The following is a 15213-nucleotide window of genomic DNA, read 5'->3' on the forward strand; positions in this document are numbered from 1 at the left end:
CATTGTTCTAAGCTATTTCTGGCTTTGTCTTAATGAAAACCTAAAAAAATTTTTTTTAGCTAAAGCACTACTAAAATTGAATTTCCAACTTCTACTAGAATGTTCAGGTTTTAAAGGTTTTCCTTTTAGAAAAACCAAGTGAGGAATCCATTTCTTCTATAGACACTGCTCACTAAAAGTATGTCAAATTTAATAGAAATGTAAACTTTTCTCTAATACAGATCTTATCAAACCTCCCAGAAGGTAGTGTCTTTGTTCCCCTTGGACTTATTGTTGTCCATATTACATTTCTGTCTGTAGACTCTTATAGTAACTGTTAGTGTTGAGAGCTTTGGTCATAATCTTGAACCATCAATTGGTATGAGAGTCTTATATGTAAAGTTATCAGTTTTCCTTGGTCACATTTTATGTCAAATGAGACTGACAGAGTATTCTTTTTAAACATCATTTATGAACTTACCTTCAAGAAAAATCACAAAACATAGACCCCTAAATTCCTTTGTTACAGACATTATTAAATAATGTAGGTAATGTATTGCAAAAAGATGGCACCAGACTGAAATCAATGGTGTGTTTTGTCACCTTTAGTAAGTAAAGTATGAATTCAAAATGATGATGCTTGGTCCAAAATGCCAAATAAATATAACCAAAGGAATGTCCCTTAAATAAATCTTTTCTCTGTGTGAGGTCATTTGTCATACTCTATACAAGGACAACTTTCTGTGAGATGTGAGGTAACATTTTTCTGCCCTAGGGAACAACAGCAATTGCTAGGTCATTCTCCTTCAAACTACCCTCCTCCAATTTCCCACGCACACCCTTTCTGCCTCTGAGTGACTTTATAGATCACCTAAGGAAAGGCATTTGTAGATGGTTGAGTGTAACATATATGAAGTCAAATCTACCTTCTTCCCTCCAGATGAACAGCCATGACAAAACTCTTCAAGATGAAATGTCCCAATATCTTCCTTTCTGAGATCTATCTTAAAATTAAACAGCTTTAAGTCTATATGATTTGTTAATTTCTGCATTATTATTAGGGAGACTTTACTTTCAGAATATTTTCTGTTGTACCCATGTAGGGAAATTTGAAATAGAGATTGGGGGGTGGTGGTGGTGGTGGTGCATTAGAGGAATAAAGTAGGCTTTGTAATCCCTGATTTTAAATCTAATCAGAATGTTTAAAATGAAAAATTTAAAGAATTATAAATTATTTGGCAACATTAAAGATAGATAAGAGAGATATTAATCCAACGAATTTTGTCATTTTCCATGACCATCATATCATCTAAGTTAGACTTGGCCCTTTGGGTTTAAAAAAAAAAAAAAAAAAGCATGTGAACTTGTCTCGCCCTCCCCTCCCCACTTCTTTTCTTAGAGTGGTAAAAGAATAATACATTTAGAAATCATTACTGTGAGAATTCAAGTGATTTAACTTCAGCACGCTAATGCACTTTTTTAAAACAACTAAATAATGTATATAAAAATTGTGCTGAAATTACTCTTAATGCTTCACAAGAAGAGTGGCTTGTTTTATTCTTCTGCAAGACTATTTCATTACCATAATTTTCAAGCATGCAGAGGTGCCATAAAAACTCTCCTAATTACTTGTGTGTCACTGACCATTTTTTTTTGAAACACACACTATCACATCCATAAGAGGCAAGGGAGCGCTAAATTGAGTGGCAACACCAAAATGTACCACCAGACAAAGGCTCTTCTTCAAACTGCTTCACAAGGCCACGAACAGAAAGAATCTTTTCTAATATTTTCCAGTAGGGGGAACTAAAGACTCACCATCCAGCTTTTAGCTCGGCTCGGGAACCTGCGCGAGTTCTTATAACTCGCCTTGTAATCATCCGAACTAGCATCAAACAACTACCAGCGAGCCTGTGATCACACGTGGGCCGGGCTCCACCGGCCACACCAGTGGCACCCCAGACACTAGCATCCCTTTGATCTAATGTGGGCTGCCTTAATCTTCCCGGTCCTGAATGGCATTCACTTGGTGGGTTCTGCCTTAATTTTCAGGATTTTGTCATCTTTGGGCTGCAATTCAGCTGTTTTTGAGCTTCGTTAGCTCAGTTGGGTTTTCAGGTTTTCCGAACTTCCTTTCGGAGGTGATAGTCTCTGGAGGGTAATAACTTCGGGTACCGGTCCCCCGCACCCAAGCTCCCTGATCTCCTTTCTCCATCCTAAGCGTTTTCTGAACTCCCTGGCATCCCTCAGCCCCGCGTCAAATTCATCTTTGAGGGGGTCATAAGGCAACTAAGTAACAGGAGAGGGGATGCCACCCCTTCCCCTCCCCCCCCCACCCAGGATTCCTCAGGGGGCCATAGATCTTGGCTAAAACAAGCCAGTGGAGACTACAGATTTCTGTACATCTCCCTCCCCCCTTTTTTGTGCCTTTTTAACGACGGAGAAAGCACCCCGACCCAACCTTTCCGCTCCAAGAGGTGGTTATATTGTTTCCTTTCCTTTTCTCCCTCCCGCTCAGCTTCTCATTTTGCTAAAAGGTGAAGAGTGAATGTTTGTGTGATTTTAACGGGTAATGAGGCTGCACCCGGGGTCCTGGACGGATGATCTTTTTCCAGAAAGCGTGTGCATCTCCGGCAGACGGAGGGATGAATAATTAGGAAGGGCTTCCATGAAATCGCTCACCGAGAAAATTACCTGCCCATTAAACGGGACGCGGCGAAGGGCAGGAGGCTAGAGCCCACCTATCCCCTCCCGAGGCGGGAAGCAGGGGGGGACGACGAGGCGCAGAGAAGGGGAAGGAGTTGACCGGTAGCCTCGGCTCCGAATTTGTTAATTTCTGTCCCACTCGGACTCTAGGCTTTCCAGCTCCCCCTTCCCCCACTGCCCAGCGGGCTGGCGCCCCCTGTGCGGGCGGGTGGCGGAGCGTGGAAGTGGAGGCTCCGTGCACCCCCTCATCACCCCCCGCCCCCCTCCCCGGGGCAGACTCCAAGCAGCTTTCATTCCTCCCCTCCCCTCCCGCCTCCTCGCCTTCCCTCTAAGTCCTTCCACCCGCGGCAGCTGCAGGAGGAGGCGGACGCTCTGCTGCGGGGCCGCGGGAGCAGCGGCAGCGGCGGCGGCGGCCGTACCAGGTGGACTGGCAGCTAGACCCGGGCGGGCGGCTGGACCGCGCGCTCCCCTGCTCTCCCGCTCCTGGGCCCCTGGGCTCACCCGCCCCGCTCCGCACCCGCCCGCCGCCTGCCGCCGCCCGGGTTCACAGCCGCTCGGAGGCGGCACCGCGGGGTGGTGGCAGCAGCCTCAGCCCTGCCCCTCTATCCCTCCCGCCTTCCCTCCCTCCCTGCAGCCCCACCACGTAGGAGTTCGGATTCTCCACCCGCCTCGTCCCTATTTCCCTTTGCCTCTCTTTCGGGAACGAGAGAGGTGGAGGGAGGCAACGAGGTTGCAAAGGAGAGGGCCGCCAAATCGGCCCGCCTGCAAAGTGTTGCTTTGACACATCCTTATTATGGAAGTTTAGTGAAAAAACTCTGGACGTGGAGCTGCTACCCAGACGGAGACCGGGGGAAAGGAAACCAGTGGGCAGGCCAATGTTTTTTTTCGGCAGCGCGCTGGCAAGTTTGTGGAACACTTTCTAGGAATTAGGTCTTTTTCCTCTCCCGTCATCTTCTTGACTTCTGAAGAACGAACTTGGCTTTGGATGGCCATGAAGCCTGAGGAGAGGGGGTTAGACACACTTGAATAATCCCTCCGGCTGGGCTGAATTCGTGGGAATTTAGGAAGCCACAGTGAGGAAATACAGCAGCCTTGGGAGTGCTCTGTTAATTTGGATGGATCTAAATGTGCCCCATTCAAGACCTCTCCACTAACCCCTTCTGATCTTGCCATTTGCTCTTCTTGACTTAATTAGCAGCTAGAAAAGTCTAAACTTTGGACCTACCTCTTTTTTTGATACTTATTTTTGTACTTTTGCTCTCTGGGATTGGTTTCTTAAACAATCTGGATCCTTTTTAATATGTCAAAATGAGTCGGCTGATGTTTACACAACTACTGCTCTGTGGATTTTTATATGTTCGGGTTGATGGTAAGTTAAAATGTTTCTATCCTGTCCCTCCCCCCCCCAAAAAAAACCCCCAACATTTCTTTCTGAGTTGGATGTGGGCTATAAATAAAATGACATTATATCCTTTGGTCCCTTTTGGCCAGGCATGGGGGCTTTGGGGGAAGCAGAGGTTTTAAGTCTTTTGTTTCTAAACTGCTGCAGATGGAACGTGTTAGGAGTCACCTATTGTTGTAATTTACTTAATTAATTGAGGAGTTGGGTAATAAATGATGGGCTCTCAGTTTTGTTAGAAAAAGAAATGTGAAAGTAAATCTCGTGAACGAGTCTAATACTCTTGTGCTTGTTCTCCATTTGGGGTTTGTTCTTGTATCTGAACTTTGGCTTAGAAATTCAAGTGAAGTAAGTAATAGATACCCCAGTGAAGGTGCAGTAGGTTAGGAATTTGAGTCAGGGATCTCAGGGATCAATGTGTATCACCTGCGTGCTGGTAAGTGCTCTCCTAGCGTGGTATCAGAATGAAGATTTAGATCATAGGGAGAAAACTGTCAAAAGTAAGACAGGGCGAGGCTCCAGGAAGGGGGAAGCAGAAGCTGTGGGCTGGCTGTGGGTACGGAACGCTCAGCTCAGTCCCTAGTGGCAAACACAATGGGGATCTGAAACAGGTGCTGTAGGTGTCTCCCTCTAGGTTGAGTCAGTCTGTCAAGCAGACAGCATTCTGCCTCTGATTCTCCTGTCTTTTGTTCAGATTTGGTTTCCTGGGGTATTTTCATAGGATGTCAGTTTCCTGTGGGAGGATTGCAAAATCCTTTTTTGTAGCTCTTTTGAATGATGAGTGGAAGGAATCGTTAACATGCTTTTTTGTTTGTTTGTTCCAAAGAAGAAAGTCAAAAGAACAATTTGGTATTAACCTAGCGACTTTAATTTTCACATCAATGGAAATAATTGGTCTAAAGAGAAGATTAGAGCATGATATTTTTGCCTGCATGTGTGGATTGTAGTACTTTAGATTTTTAATTACTGTACTTATAAATAATCTGAGGTGTATTGGTCCAGATACTTGAGCCATTATAGTAGCTTGTTGCTACATAAACTTTCCTCCAGTATTTGCATTGTGGACGAAGTCATTATTTGGGACACTGCCTATTTTTGCCTGCCTGTAGGAGCTAACTTTGTTCCTGGCAGCGGCTGTTGCACAGAGCCCCATGTATCAGACTCAAAAAGGAAGCCCTTCTATAAACATGAGGCAATAAGGATGAGTTTACCTTCAGTCAAGTGGCTGTTTTCAATCCTGGACTACATAAGTACCCATGCCCCCCAGCGATAGTAGGCGAGCGTTCATGTGGGCACACTGCTTTTTTCTTTTTTCCCTTCTAAGTAGTAGATGTATAGGAGTAAATCACTGTGAATTCTACTGTGGCAATATCTCTAATCATATCTAATCATTCACCAGACATTTTCTTCTTCGATACATTTACCTTTGTAATACATTTAGATTACAATCACAAAAAGGTTTTGTCCAAGTGTTTTGATTGTCACAATAAGACTTTAATATAACTTTTTGGACATGTCCTCACAAACCATGAATTTATATACTGCAATGCCAGAAATGCATTATAAACTATATATTAGATTACAGAACTATCACCAAGTTGTTGTTTTTTTTTTCAGTCGTTGTGTAGCTAGCTGGAATACAATTAAATTGCTCAGTGGAAGTGACAGAGGGAATCAGAAGAGCTTGGTGTTACAGAATGTAATTAATGTACCAGGGTGTTTGGAGATATATGAAACAAATGCAATTAACCACCTTGCTGCTGGAACAGCAGTAGCAAGACATCATTTCTCCCCTTCCCTCCCTCCTTCGTATCCTAGCTCCCTCCCTTCTTTCCCGCTCTCCACTCACCTTGCCCTTCCTGTCCCACAGATACACCTAGGACCTTTGTTCTGTTTTAACATTATAGGATAAGGGGGTAATTTGTGTCTGGGCCATAACTGTGCAGCAACGTTCATAGTAATGTAGTGAAAAATGCCCAAGATTGAGGAGTTGAAAAGGAAGTATTAAATTCTTGTGTGTGTGAAACTAGTTTTTGTATTTAGCATCTACTATGTCCAAAGCAATGGAAACTGTGGACACTTACTGAATTAGTATGCAAGTCATATGTTTGACATTGGATTGCCCTTGGTTTACCCCCTAATGATGACAGCGCCTCCATGGGGATTGTTAAAAATTTGGGATGTAGACAACACTGCCCTCTAGGCTATTTCAACACACTGGGATTGTGTGTTTACATATATAATGAGGGGGTTGTTTGTAGGATCTCTAAGCCTTCTTACTTTTCCAGGGTTCTATGATTTCTAGTTACTTATTATCCTTCTTAGAAGTGTGTGCTTATTCTCCCCATGAATTTCAAATTTAGAGAAGCTTGTACCATTTGAAAGATATACCGACTCTCCTTGTGCTAGACACAGAAATTAATTTTATTCAGTGACAAATGATACATAGATTTGCATTGAAATTTGCTTGGTGGGTTATTTATATGTGCATTTTTATAGTATATGAAAAATGTTAGAGTTTTGCATCCTCATGAAAGTTATGTGCCATTATTATTTATGATTTTTCTGTATCTTGTGTCTGTAGGAATCTGTAGAGAATAAATATTAAGTTAATTGAGAACTACAGGCAAACTTTTCTATTTGGGATGTAAATAAAGATTATCTCATTCGATACAGATTAATTAAACAAATGCAGATTTTTCCTTACTATTATGTATGAGAATATGTATTGAATTTAGCCTTTGTTCTCCAGATTTTCTTTATTTTTAAATAAGAATATGGTTTTGTAATCATTTACAGGGAACTAATATGAACTGTCACAAGACTGTTGGATTACATCTATATTAAATACATTGTGTCAGTTCAATAATTTTACAATACTGGTGAAAAGATGTTTTGCCTCTTACTGCTGTGGCCTCTCCCGTTGCGGAGCATGGGCTCCGGACGCGCAGGCTCAGTGGCCATGGCTCACGGGCCCAGCCACTCCGTGGCATGTGGGATCTTCCCGGACCGGGGCACGAACCCATGTCCCCTGCATTGGCAGGTGGACTCTCAATCACTGCACCACCAGGGAAGCCCGAAAAGATGTTTTTAAGATGAAAATATTTCTTGTCTTTAATCCTTAACTGTTCTAAAATGAAAATGGCACTTGTGATATTTGGAGAGATAAAGATGATACGTGTGCATGGTGCAGATATATAATCTCATATAGGTTTATAGGTTTTGCTAAAGTGCTTCTTTCAGTAATGGACTCATTATTGTAGCTGTATGTAGTCCATTTCAGAACTTAAATTGCATATAAGTAACCTGAAATTTCTTCTTGCAACTATACACTAATACCACGTTTGAATTGGCTTTGTTTGAATAACCTTTGATTCTAGGCAACATGTGGACCATAAACCAAAAAGATTTCTTAATACATAGAGAAAAGAGTATCTTAAAGAAAAAAAAGGTCATGATTATACCAAAAAATAAAAAAATTCTAGTTATTGCATCCTTGAGCAACCTGTATAAAATAGCATCTTTGCTGATAAAAATATGGATATGTAAGAACATTGCCTACATTTGGATACATATATAGTAATGAAGGGAGCTTATGTATGCAGGATGTGTGTGTTCAGTAATATCTGCTTCAGTAGCTCCTGCAGTCCATAGGAGTTATTTATTTATTTACTTCCTATGTGCAATTTGATTTTTGAAGAGTTAGAAAAAACAGATTTTCCTTTTTTTTTTTTCCCCGGTACGCAGGCCCCTCACTGTTGTGGCCTCTCCGGTTGCGGAGCGCAGGCTCGGCACGCGCAGGCCCAGCGGCCATGGCTCACGGGCCCAGCCGCTCCGCGGCATGTGGGATCCTCCCGGACCGGGGTACGAACCCGTGTCGCCTGCATTGGCAGGCGGACTCTCAACCACTGCGCCACCAGGGAAGCCCAGATTTTCCTTTTACTTATTTCTATTCCTAGCTCTCCTCCTACTCCTCCTGTACCACCTCTTTCTCTTCCGCCTTCATTTCTTCCTTCCCCTCCTTCTTTTTTGGACCCAGTGGAAGGAATTAAAGAAATATTTGAAGAATGAAGAAAATAGGTGAGAGGTGTCTTGGATAACAATTTAGAAAATCTGCATTTAAAGGAGATATGTTAATAATATTTTAACTTTGGATATACCCAGTTGGGGTCTTGACTCATCGTTTTTCTTTTACAATCCTGTAGAGCTTGATGCAAACTTATATAGTTCTTTTTCCAGTTTAGGCAGACAGACGTCTACAGACCTGAGTTCTAGCAGAAAGTTATAGAGTGCTATATTAGAGACTTACTTTCAAAGAGAAGTATTGTTATGCTTCTTACAGTGTTTCCAGGTATAGCCCTGTCAACCTAAATCAATACATTGATGTTGTTAATGATTTTCTTCTTTTTTAAATTATTGAGTGAAGCATGAATGAATGATGACATAAAGTCTTTTAAGGGGAAATTTCCATAAACTCTGGCAATGTTTCAGCATAGCAGAAATCTAATATAGCATCTGAAGTGCAGCATATTCACCCAAAAAACCTGTCTCTAACCAAACAACATTGGAGTGATCTAGGCCTCAATCCTTAGTGTTTTTTCCTCCATTTGCACCTAATCCTTAATGTCTTTCATCTGGTCGCATGGGTTTTAAATACTTCTTTATTCTGATACTTCTCAAATTGCCCTAATCACTTGTGGAAGAATGTAAATTCCATGAGATTACAACTTGGCTCTTCTATTTACCATGGTATCTCCAGTGCCCGTACATTACTTAACTTATCCAGCTGACTACATGATATCTTTGCTTGATATCTAATAAGAATATATCAGACTTGGATAGTAACTAGATTTGTTGTGGTGATCATTTCCCAATGTATACAAATAGCGAGTCATTGTGTTCTACACCTGAAACTAATACAATGTTGTATGTCAATTATACCTCAATAAAATAACTTTTAAAATGAATATACCAAACTCAAGCCAGGGATAGAATTGGCTTCTCTTTCCAGTCATCTCCAGCTCAGTGAATGGCATCACTATTCACAGTTTTATCATGACCCAAAACTAGGAATCGTTTTTGACTTGTTCTCACAGCCCATATCTGACTTGTTAGTAAATCCTTTGAAATATACCCTGATACCAAAAATTTTATGCGTGTGTTTGTGAGTGTTTCCCCAACATTTTAATATAAGCATTTTCAAACATGCAACATAGCTGAATTTTACAGTGAACACTCATATTCCCATGTAGATTCTACCGTTTTTTACTATACTTGATTACCACATATCTATCCGTTTACCCATTCCTCTAGGCATCCATTAATTCATCTTCTTGTTTTGATGCATTTTCAAATAGATTCCAAATGTTTCTTACTAATTCAACCACTACCATCCTGGTCAAAACCTGGACTATTGGAATAATCTGATAAATGATCATCCTGCTTCCATTTCTGTTCTTCCTATCCCCACACCTTACTTCCAACCAGTTAGTTCTCCACCCAGTAGCCACAGGGACCTTTCAAAAGCATGTAAATAAGATAATGGCAGCACCTTGCTCAGAAGCTTCTAATGGCTTCCACTGATAACTCTTCGCAGTAGTTTACAGGACTCTTCAAACTCAGGTCCCTCACTGCCTCTCTGACCTCATCTGTTCACACTCCCTACTGGAACCTAGGTTTAGACCTTGCTTTTTGATGTTTTGTTCCTGACTCAGGGCTTTTGCATTTGTTCTTTCTTTCACCTGAAATGTGCTTCCCCTGATCATTGCATGGGTGTTTTTCAATTGGTTTAATGAGTCCCTATCCAATATCATCTCTTCAGATATATGGACCACCTAATGTAAAAATGCTCCCCTTAAAACACTATTGGACTACCCCCCTTACCTATCTTAATTTTTTTCTGAGCTCTTATCACCTTCTTAAAATTTATGTGGGTGTGTGAGCATGTGTCCACACGCACATGCACGTGTTTGTATAAACAACTTTGAAGGCACCCACATTGTACCCTACTTGCGAGCTAAGAAGTTAGACTGCTACAACTTCATGAATGCTGGCAAAGGACGTGAAACTCCTGGGTCACAGGTGGTAGATTTCATTAGTTATGTCACAGCAAGCAGCATGACTTCATGTTTGTATAGATTTACCTTTCCCCTGAAGACCCTTAGGGCCAATGCAGTGGGGGCCAGGTAGATGGTGCACACACAAAGCTGACGAGCCCTGAGCTTGGGAACCAGGATATTTTATAGTGGACGATAAGGAAATCTGCCTAACCTTTGGCCTGGAGGGAAACATTGTCTTGACTATATTAGACAGTAAGCAAATCTGCCTTCTGTTCTGAAGGGAGACCGTCTAGAGTTTAGAAGACTGTTAGCTGTATGCATATATTAGTATGATTATTGTCTGCTTCTTCTACTGAGCTCCTAGGGCAGGGACTTTCCTTGTCTATTTGTTTACCTGTGTTCCTCCAGTGCCTAGAGCACAGGATGACACATAGTAGAATCAAGTATTTGTTGAATAAATGAAAATGTGCTTATGGAGTGCTTTTGAGATGTTTATTTTCATGCCCTAGCCCAACATGTGAAACGTTTACCATTTGAACTAGGTTTATTTATTTATTTGGGGGTGTGTATTTGTGTCTGTCTCTCATTCTCTCTCTCTCTTTAGAGAGAGAGAGTTATCAAACATGCATATTTTGACATAAATGACATCGTGATTTCTGATGATTTAGTATTCCACCTTTCACCTGGCAGGAGATATAGAATTGACTATTTGCTTTGATAGGTCTCTTTTCTAACCAAGAGTATTTTCAACAATGGTGTGACTTACATGGTCACTCCCAATCTCCATACTAACACTGTTAGATGTTTCAGCACACTGTTGAGTGGTGTATATATTTTGACAGGGCACTCCTTCAAATGATTCTAATGTACCTTAATAGGACCACATACACTCTTATCTGACTAAGGCATTTTGACTTATACAATGATATCTAGTCCAAAAAGTGAGACTTTTCTTCACCTTTGGGGCAACTTTTCATTTAAGCATTAGCAACAGATAAAAATGATTACTTTAGTTCAGGCATAGAATTAAAAAGAATACTTTAAAAATTGGTCTCCAATTATATAGCTCACTAATAATTGAAAAAGAAGAGGAAGATTAAAATACCTGCAGCAACTGGAATTACCCTACCCTATCTACTGTTATAATCATCATGTCTAGGACCCTATTTATCATCACTGATACTAAACTGAGATATACCCAGGAATTTGGCAGGTAGGACCCTCTTTATAGACCTACTTTTGATTTTAAGAAAATAACTCAAAGGTGTCTTACCGGAAAATTTATTTTTTAAAACTGAGATAAAGCAAACATAGACATTCTCTAAATTTTGCTACTTAAATATTTTCCCCCAACAACTTCACTGAAATGATTGAAATATAATTCACATTATATTTCACAACCAAGTTACTCATGTAAAGTGTACAATTCAGTGGTTTTTAGTGTATTCAGAGAATTGTGCAACCATAACTACAATCCAATTTTAGAACGTTTTTGTCATCCAAAAAAAGAAGCCAAGTATTCTGCTCCTTATCTGCCATCCCTTCCCCAGCCTGAGGAAGCCACTAGTCAACTTTCTGTCTCTGTAGATTTGTCTATTTTGGACATTTCATGCAAATAGAATCTTACAATATATGGTCTTTTGTGACTGGCTTCTTTCCCTTCATCTAATGTTTTCAAGGGTCATCCATGTTGTAGTGTATATCAGTACTTCATTCTTTTTTATTGCTGAATAGTATTCCACATCATTTATTCTTTGAATTATCAGTTCATGGACATTTAGGTTGTTTCCACTTTGGGGCTATTATAAAGATCGTTGCTATGAACATTTGTGTATTAATCTTTGTGCACACGTATGTTTTCCTTTCTCTTGGGTGTATAACTGGAGTGGACTTGCAGGGTCATATGGTAATTCTGTGTTTAACCTTTTGAGGAACTGCAAGACTGTTTTCCAAAGCAACTATACCATTTTACATTCCCACTGGCAATGTATGAGGTAAATATATGGAAAGAAAATGTTGAATGGCCTTTACAAGTTGGATATAAGTTTGTAGTGAGACAATTTTATATGATAATAATATGCTTTAAGTTTCCAGTAGTCCTAATTTCTTTTTTTTTTAAATTATTTATTTATTTTTATTTTTGGCTGGTTGGGTCTTCCTTGCTGCACGTGAGCTTTCTCTATTTGGAGTGAGTGGGGGCTACTCTTGTTTGCAGTGCGCGGGCTTCTCATTGTGGTGGCTTCTCTTGTTGAGGAGCACAGCCTCTAGGTGTGCAGGCTTCAGTAGTTGTGGCACACAGGCTCAGTAGTTGTGGCTCGCGGGCTCTAGAGTGCAGGCTCGGTAGTTGTGGCGCACGGGCTTAGTTGCTCTGCGGCATGTGGGATCTTCCCGGAACAGGGCTTGAACCCGTGTCCCCTTGCATTGGCAGGCAGATTCTTAACCACTGCACCACCAGGGAAGTCCAGTCCTAATTTCTAATCCCTTCAGTGATTATCTTCTCAATGTTCTTCAGTTGTCCTGTAAAGTTTTACAAATGAAATTAACCCAAATTGAAATTGTCACTTTTAGCAGAGACTTCAACAATATTAAATGTAAATCACAGAATGATAACATCTCAGAGCTAGAAGAAGTTTTTGCAGTTTTGTGGTACAAGTCTCTTGTTGGTTGGACAGATGGAGAATGAAGCTCAGAGGTTTTTTTTAATTAATTTTTATTGGAGTATAGTTGCTTTACAATTTTGTGTTAGTTTCTACTGTACAGCAAAGTAAATCAACTTTATGCATACATATATCCCCTCTCTTTTGGATTTCCTTCCCATTTAGGTCACCACAAAGCATTAGTAGAGTTCCCTGAGCTATACAGTATGTTCTCATTAGTTATCTATTTTATACATAGTATCAATAGTGTATCTTTGTCAATCCCAATAACCCAATTAATCCCACCCTCCCCTTCCCCCCTTGGTGACCATACGTTTGTTCTCTACGTCTGTGTCTCTATTTCTGCTTTGCAAATAAGATCATCTATACCATTTTTCTAGATTCCACATATATGCATTAACATACGATATTTGTTTTTCTCTTTCTGACTTACTTCATCCTGTATGACAGTCTCTGGATCCATCCACATCTCTAAAAATGACCCAATTTCATTCCTTTTTATGGCTGAGTAATATTCCATTGTATATATGTACCACATCTTCTTTATCCATTCCTCTGTTGATGGACATTTAGGTTGCTTCCATGTCCTGGTTATTGTAAATAATGCTGCAGTGAACATTGGGGTGCATGTGTGAAGCTCAAAGTTTTTATGTGCCTTGTCACATAGCCTATTGCTGCTTAGTAGTAGAGCTGAAACTAGAGTCCAAGGATGTTTTTTATCTCTATACCACACTTCTCTCGAAAGACTATTTCCAGCTTCTCAACCCTGGAACTCCTTAAGAAGAGTTCCAGGCTCTTGTAACTAACCGGAAATGGCCAGCTGTTTTCCGAACATGTCAACAAGGGAATCAGCTTGAGATACCTTGAGGTTATTCATTTGATTCAGCACATGCTTACTGAGCACCTATTTATAAACAAAGCACCTTGCTGAGGGCTCTGTGAGGGACATAATGAAGTTAAATAGTTCCCACCTTCAAGGAGATGATTCTTTAGTAGGGAAGATAACAAATATTCAAGTCACTAAAATAATAGTATCCGGTAAATGCAGGGAGCGGGGTGTGGGGTTGAAGGAACACACAACATAGTCTGGGAACTCAGAGAAAGAATAGATGATTTCCAGCTAGTGCAATCTGGGAAGAGTCAACACCAAATGGGTCACTTAATGTGGGCCTTAGAAGAAGAGTGAACTTTTTTTTTTTTTTTTTTTTGCGGTACACGGGCCTCTCACTGTTGTGGCCTCTCCTGTTGCGGAGCACAGTCTCCGGACGCGCAGGCTCAGCGGCCATGGCTCACGGGCCCAGCCGCTCCGCGGCATGTGGGATCTTCCCGGACCGGGGCACAAACCCGTGTCCCCTTCATTGGCAGGCGGACTCTCAACCACTGCGCCACCAGGGAAGCCCAAGAGTGAACTTTTAATAGACAGAAAGATTGGAAATTGCATTCCAGTAAAAGGAATAGCAGGAGGAATGGCATGGAGATGACAAAGGTGTGCTAGGGGAAAGGCAAGGAGTCTAGTTTAATTGTAACATAGTTGTATGGAGGGGCAGTGTGAGATAATTACTGAAAGGCAGTCAACAAACACTACTGAGTGAATAAGAGCAAATAATTTAACCATTCTGAGTGTACTTATCTTTAAAATTGGCATTATAATAGTGTCTTCTCAAATAGCTGATATGAGGAATAGATGAATATATATTAATCACACACACACACATATATATATACCCATGTATGTATATATATGTATATGGAACATATGTGTGCATATATATTGATATGTTATCATATATGGAATTAGATGTGTGTATATATGTAATATACACCTGTATGTTACATATATATGTTATATATGTAGAAATTATATTAAAATGCTTTGAACAGTGCCTGGTACTTAATAAACCCCAATTAAGTGTTATTTATTATTATTTTTTAGTAGTAGTAGTATTTTTATTCTATTGGTATTCCTTTCCTAGTATGGAGTAGAAGTAAATTTAAGAGGACTTTTTCTATCAGGCTAATCATGAACTACATTTGAGATGCGTTTCACGAAGATTTTCGTATAACCTTTCAAGCATGAGTCTTCAGGTGACTAAATAAGAACTTTTGTTGCCTCTTAAGGGGACTCATCTGTGTCCACACCTATGCAACCGTGACAAACGTGCTATGACATGTATGTTTCCATTGCATCATGTGCTGATTACAGAGCAAATGGGATTCCCAAGTGAGTGGTATTATGAATGAAAGGAATAAACAAGAGAGGCATACTACAAATAGAAATTTGTTAACAAACAGAACATGCTAGTAAAACCCTGCGTTTTGGTTCACATTTACTGATTTACATTTTTTACTTGGTGCTTTTGATATAAAGTATCATGAAGATAAATCTTTTAAGAGACAAAGCTTACTGAATTCT

The 15213-nt window shown here is 40.5% G+C and overlaps 1 protein-coding gene across 5 annotated transcripts in view; it reads left to right on the top strand.

Moving 5' to 3' along the window:
- The window catches only part of ROBO2 (roundabout guidance receptor 2), a 1637092-nt gene that overhangs the window by 1054311 nt on the left and 567568 nt on the right, over positions 1–15213 (top strand). For 4 of the 5 annotated variants that reach the window (XM_027102511.1, XM_027102532.1, XM_027102546.1 and 1 more), the window contains exon 1: positions 3374–4054. The exons of the other annotated variant lie outside the window; for it this stretch is intronic. In XM_027102511.1, the coding sequence (XP_026958312.1) occupies positions 3994–4054 (61 nt within the window). In that variant the 5' untranslated portion in view covers positions 3374–3993. Of the gene's footprint in view, positions 1–3373; positions 4055–15213 lie in introns of those variants that run through there. 5 annotated transcript variants of the gene reach the window in all.

Source organism: Aethalodelphis obliquidens, unplaced genomic scaffold (genome assembly GCF_003676395.1).
Source record: "Aethalodelphis obliquidens isolate GAN/ISIS:26980383/991018 unplaced genomic scaffold, ASM367639v1 scaffold1, whole genome shotgun sequence".
Classification (NCBI taxonomy): Eukaryota; Metazoa; Chordata; class Mammalia; order Artiodactyla; family Delphinidae; genus Aethalodelphis; species Aethalodelphis obliquidens.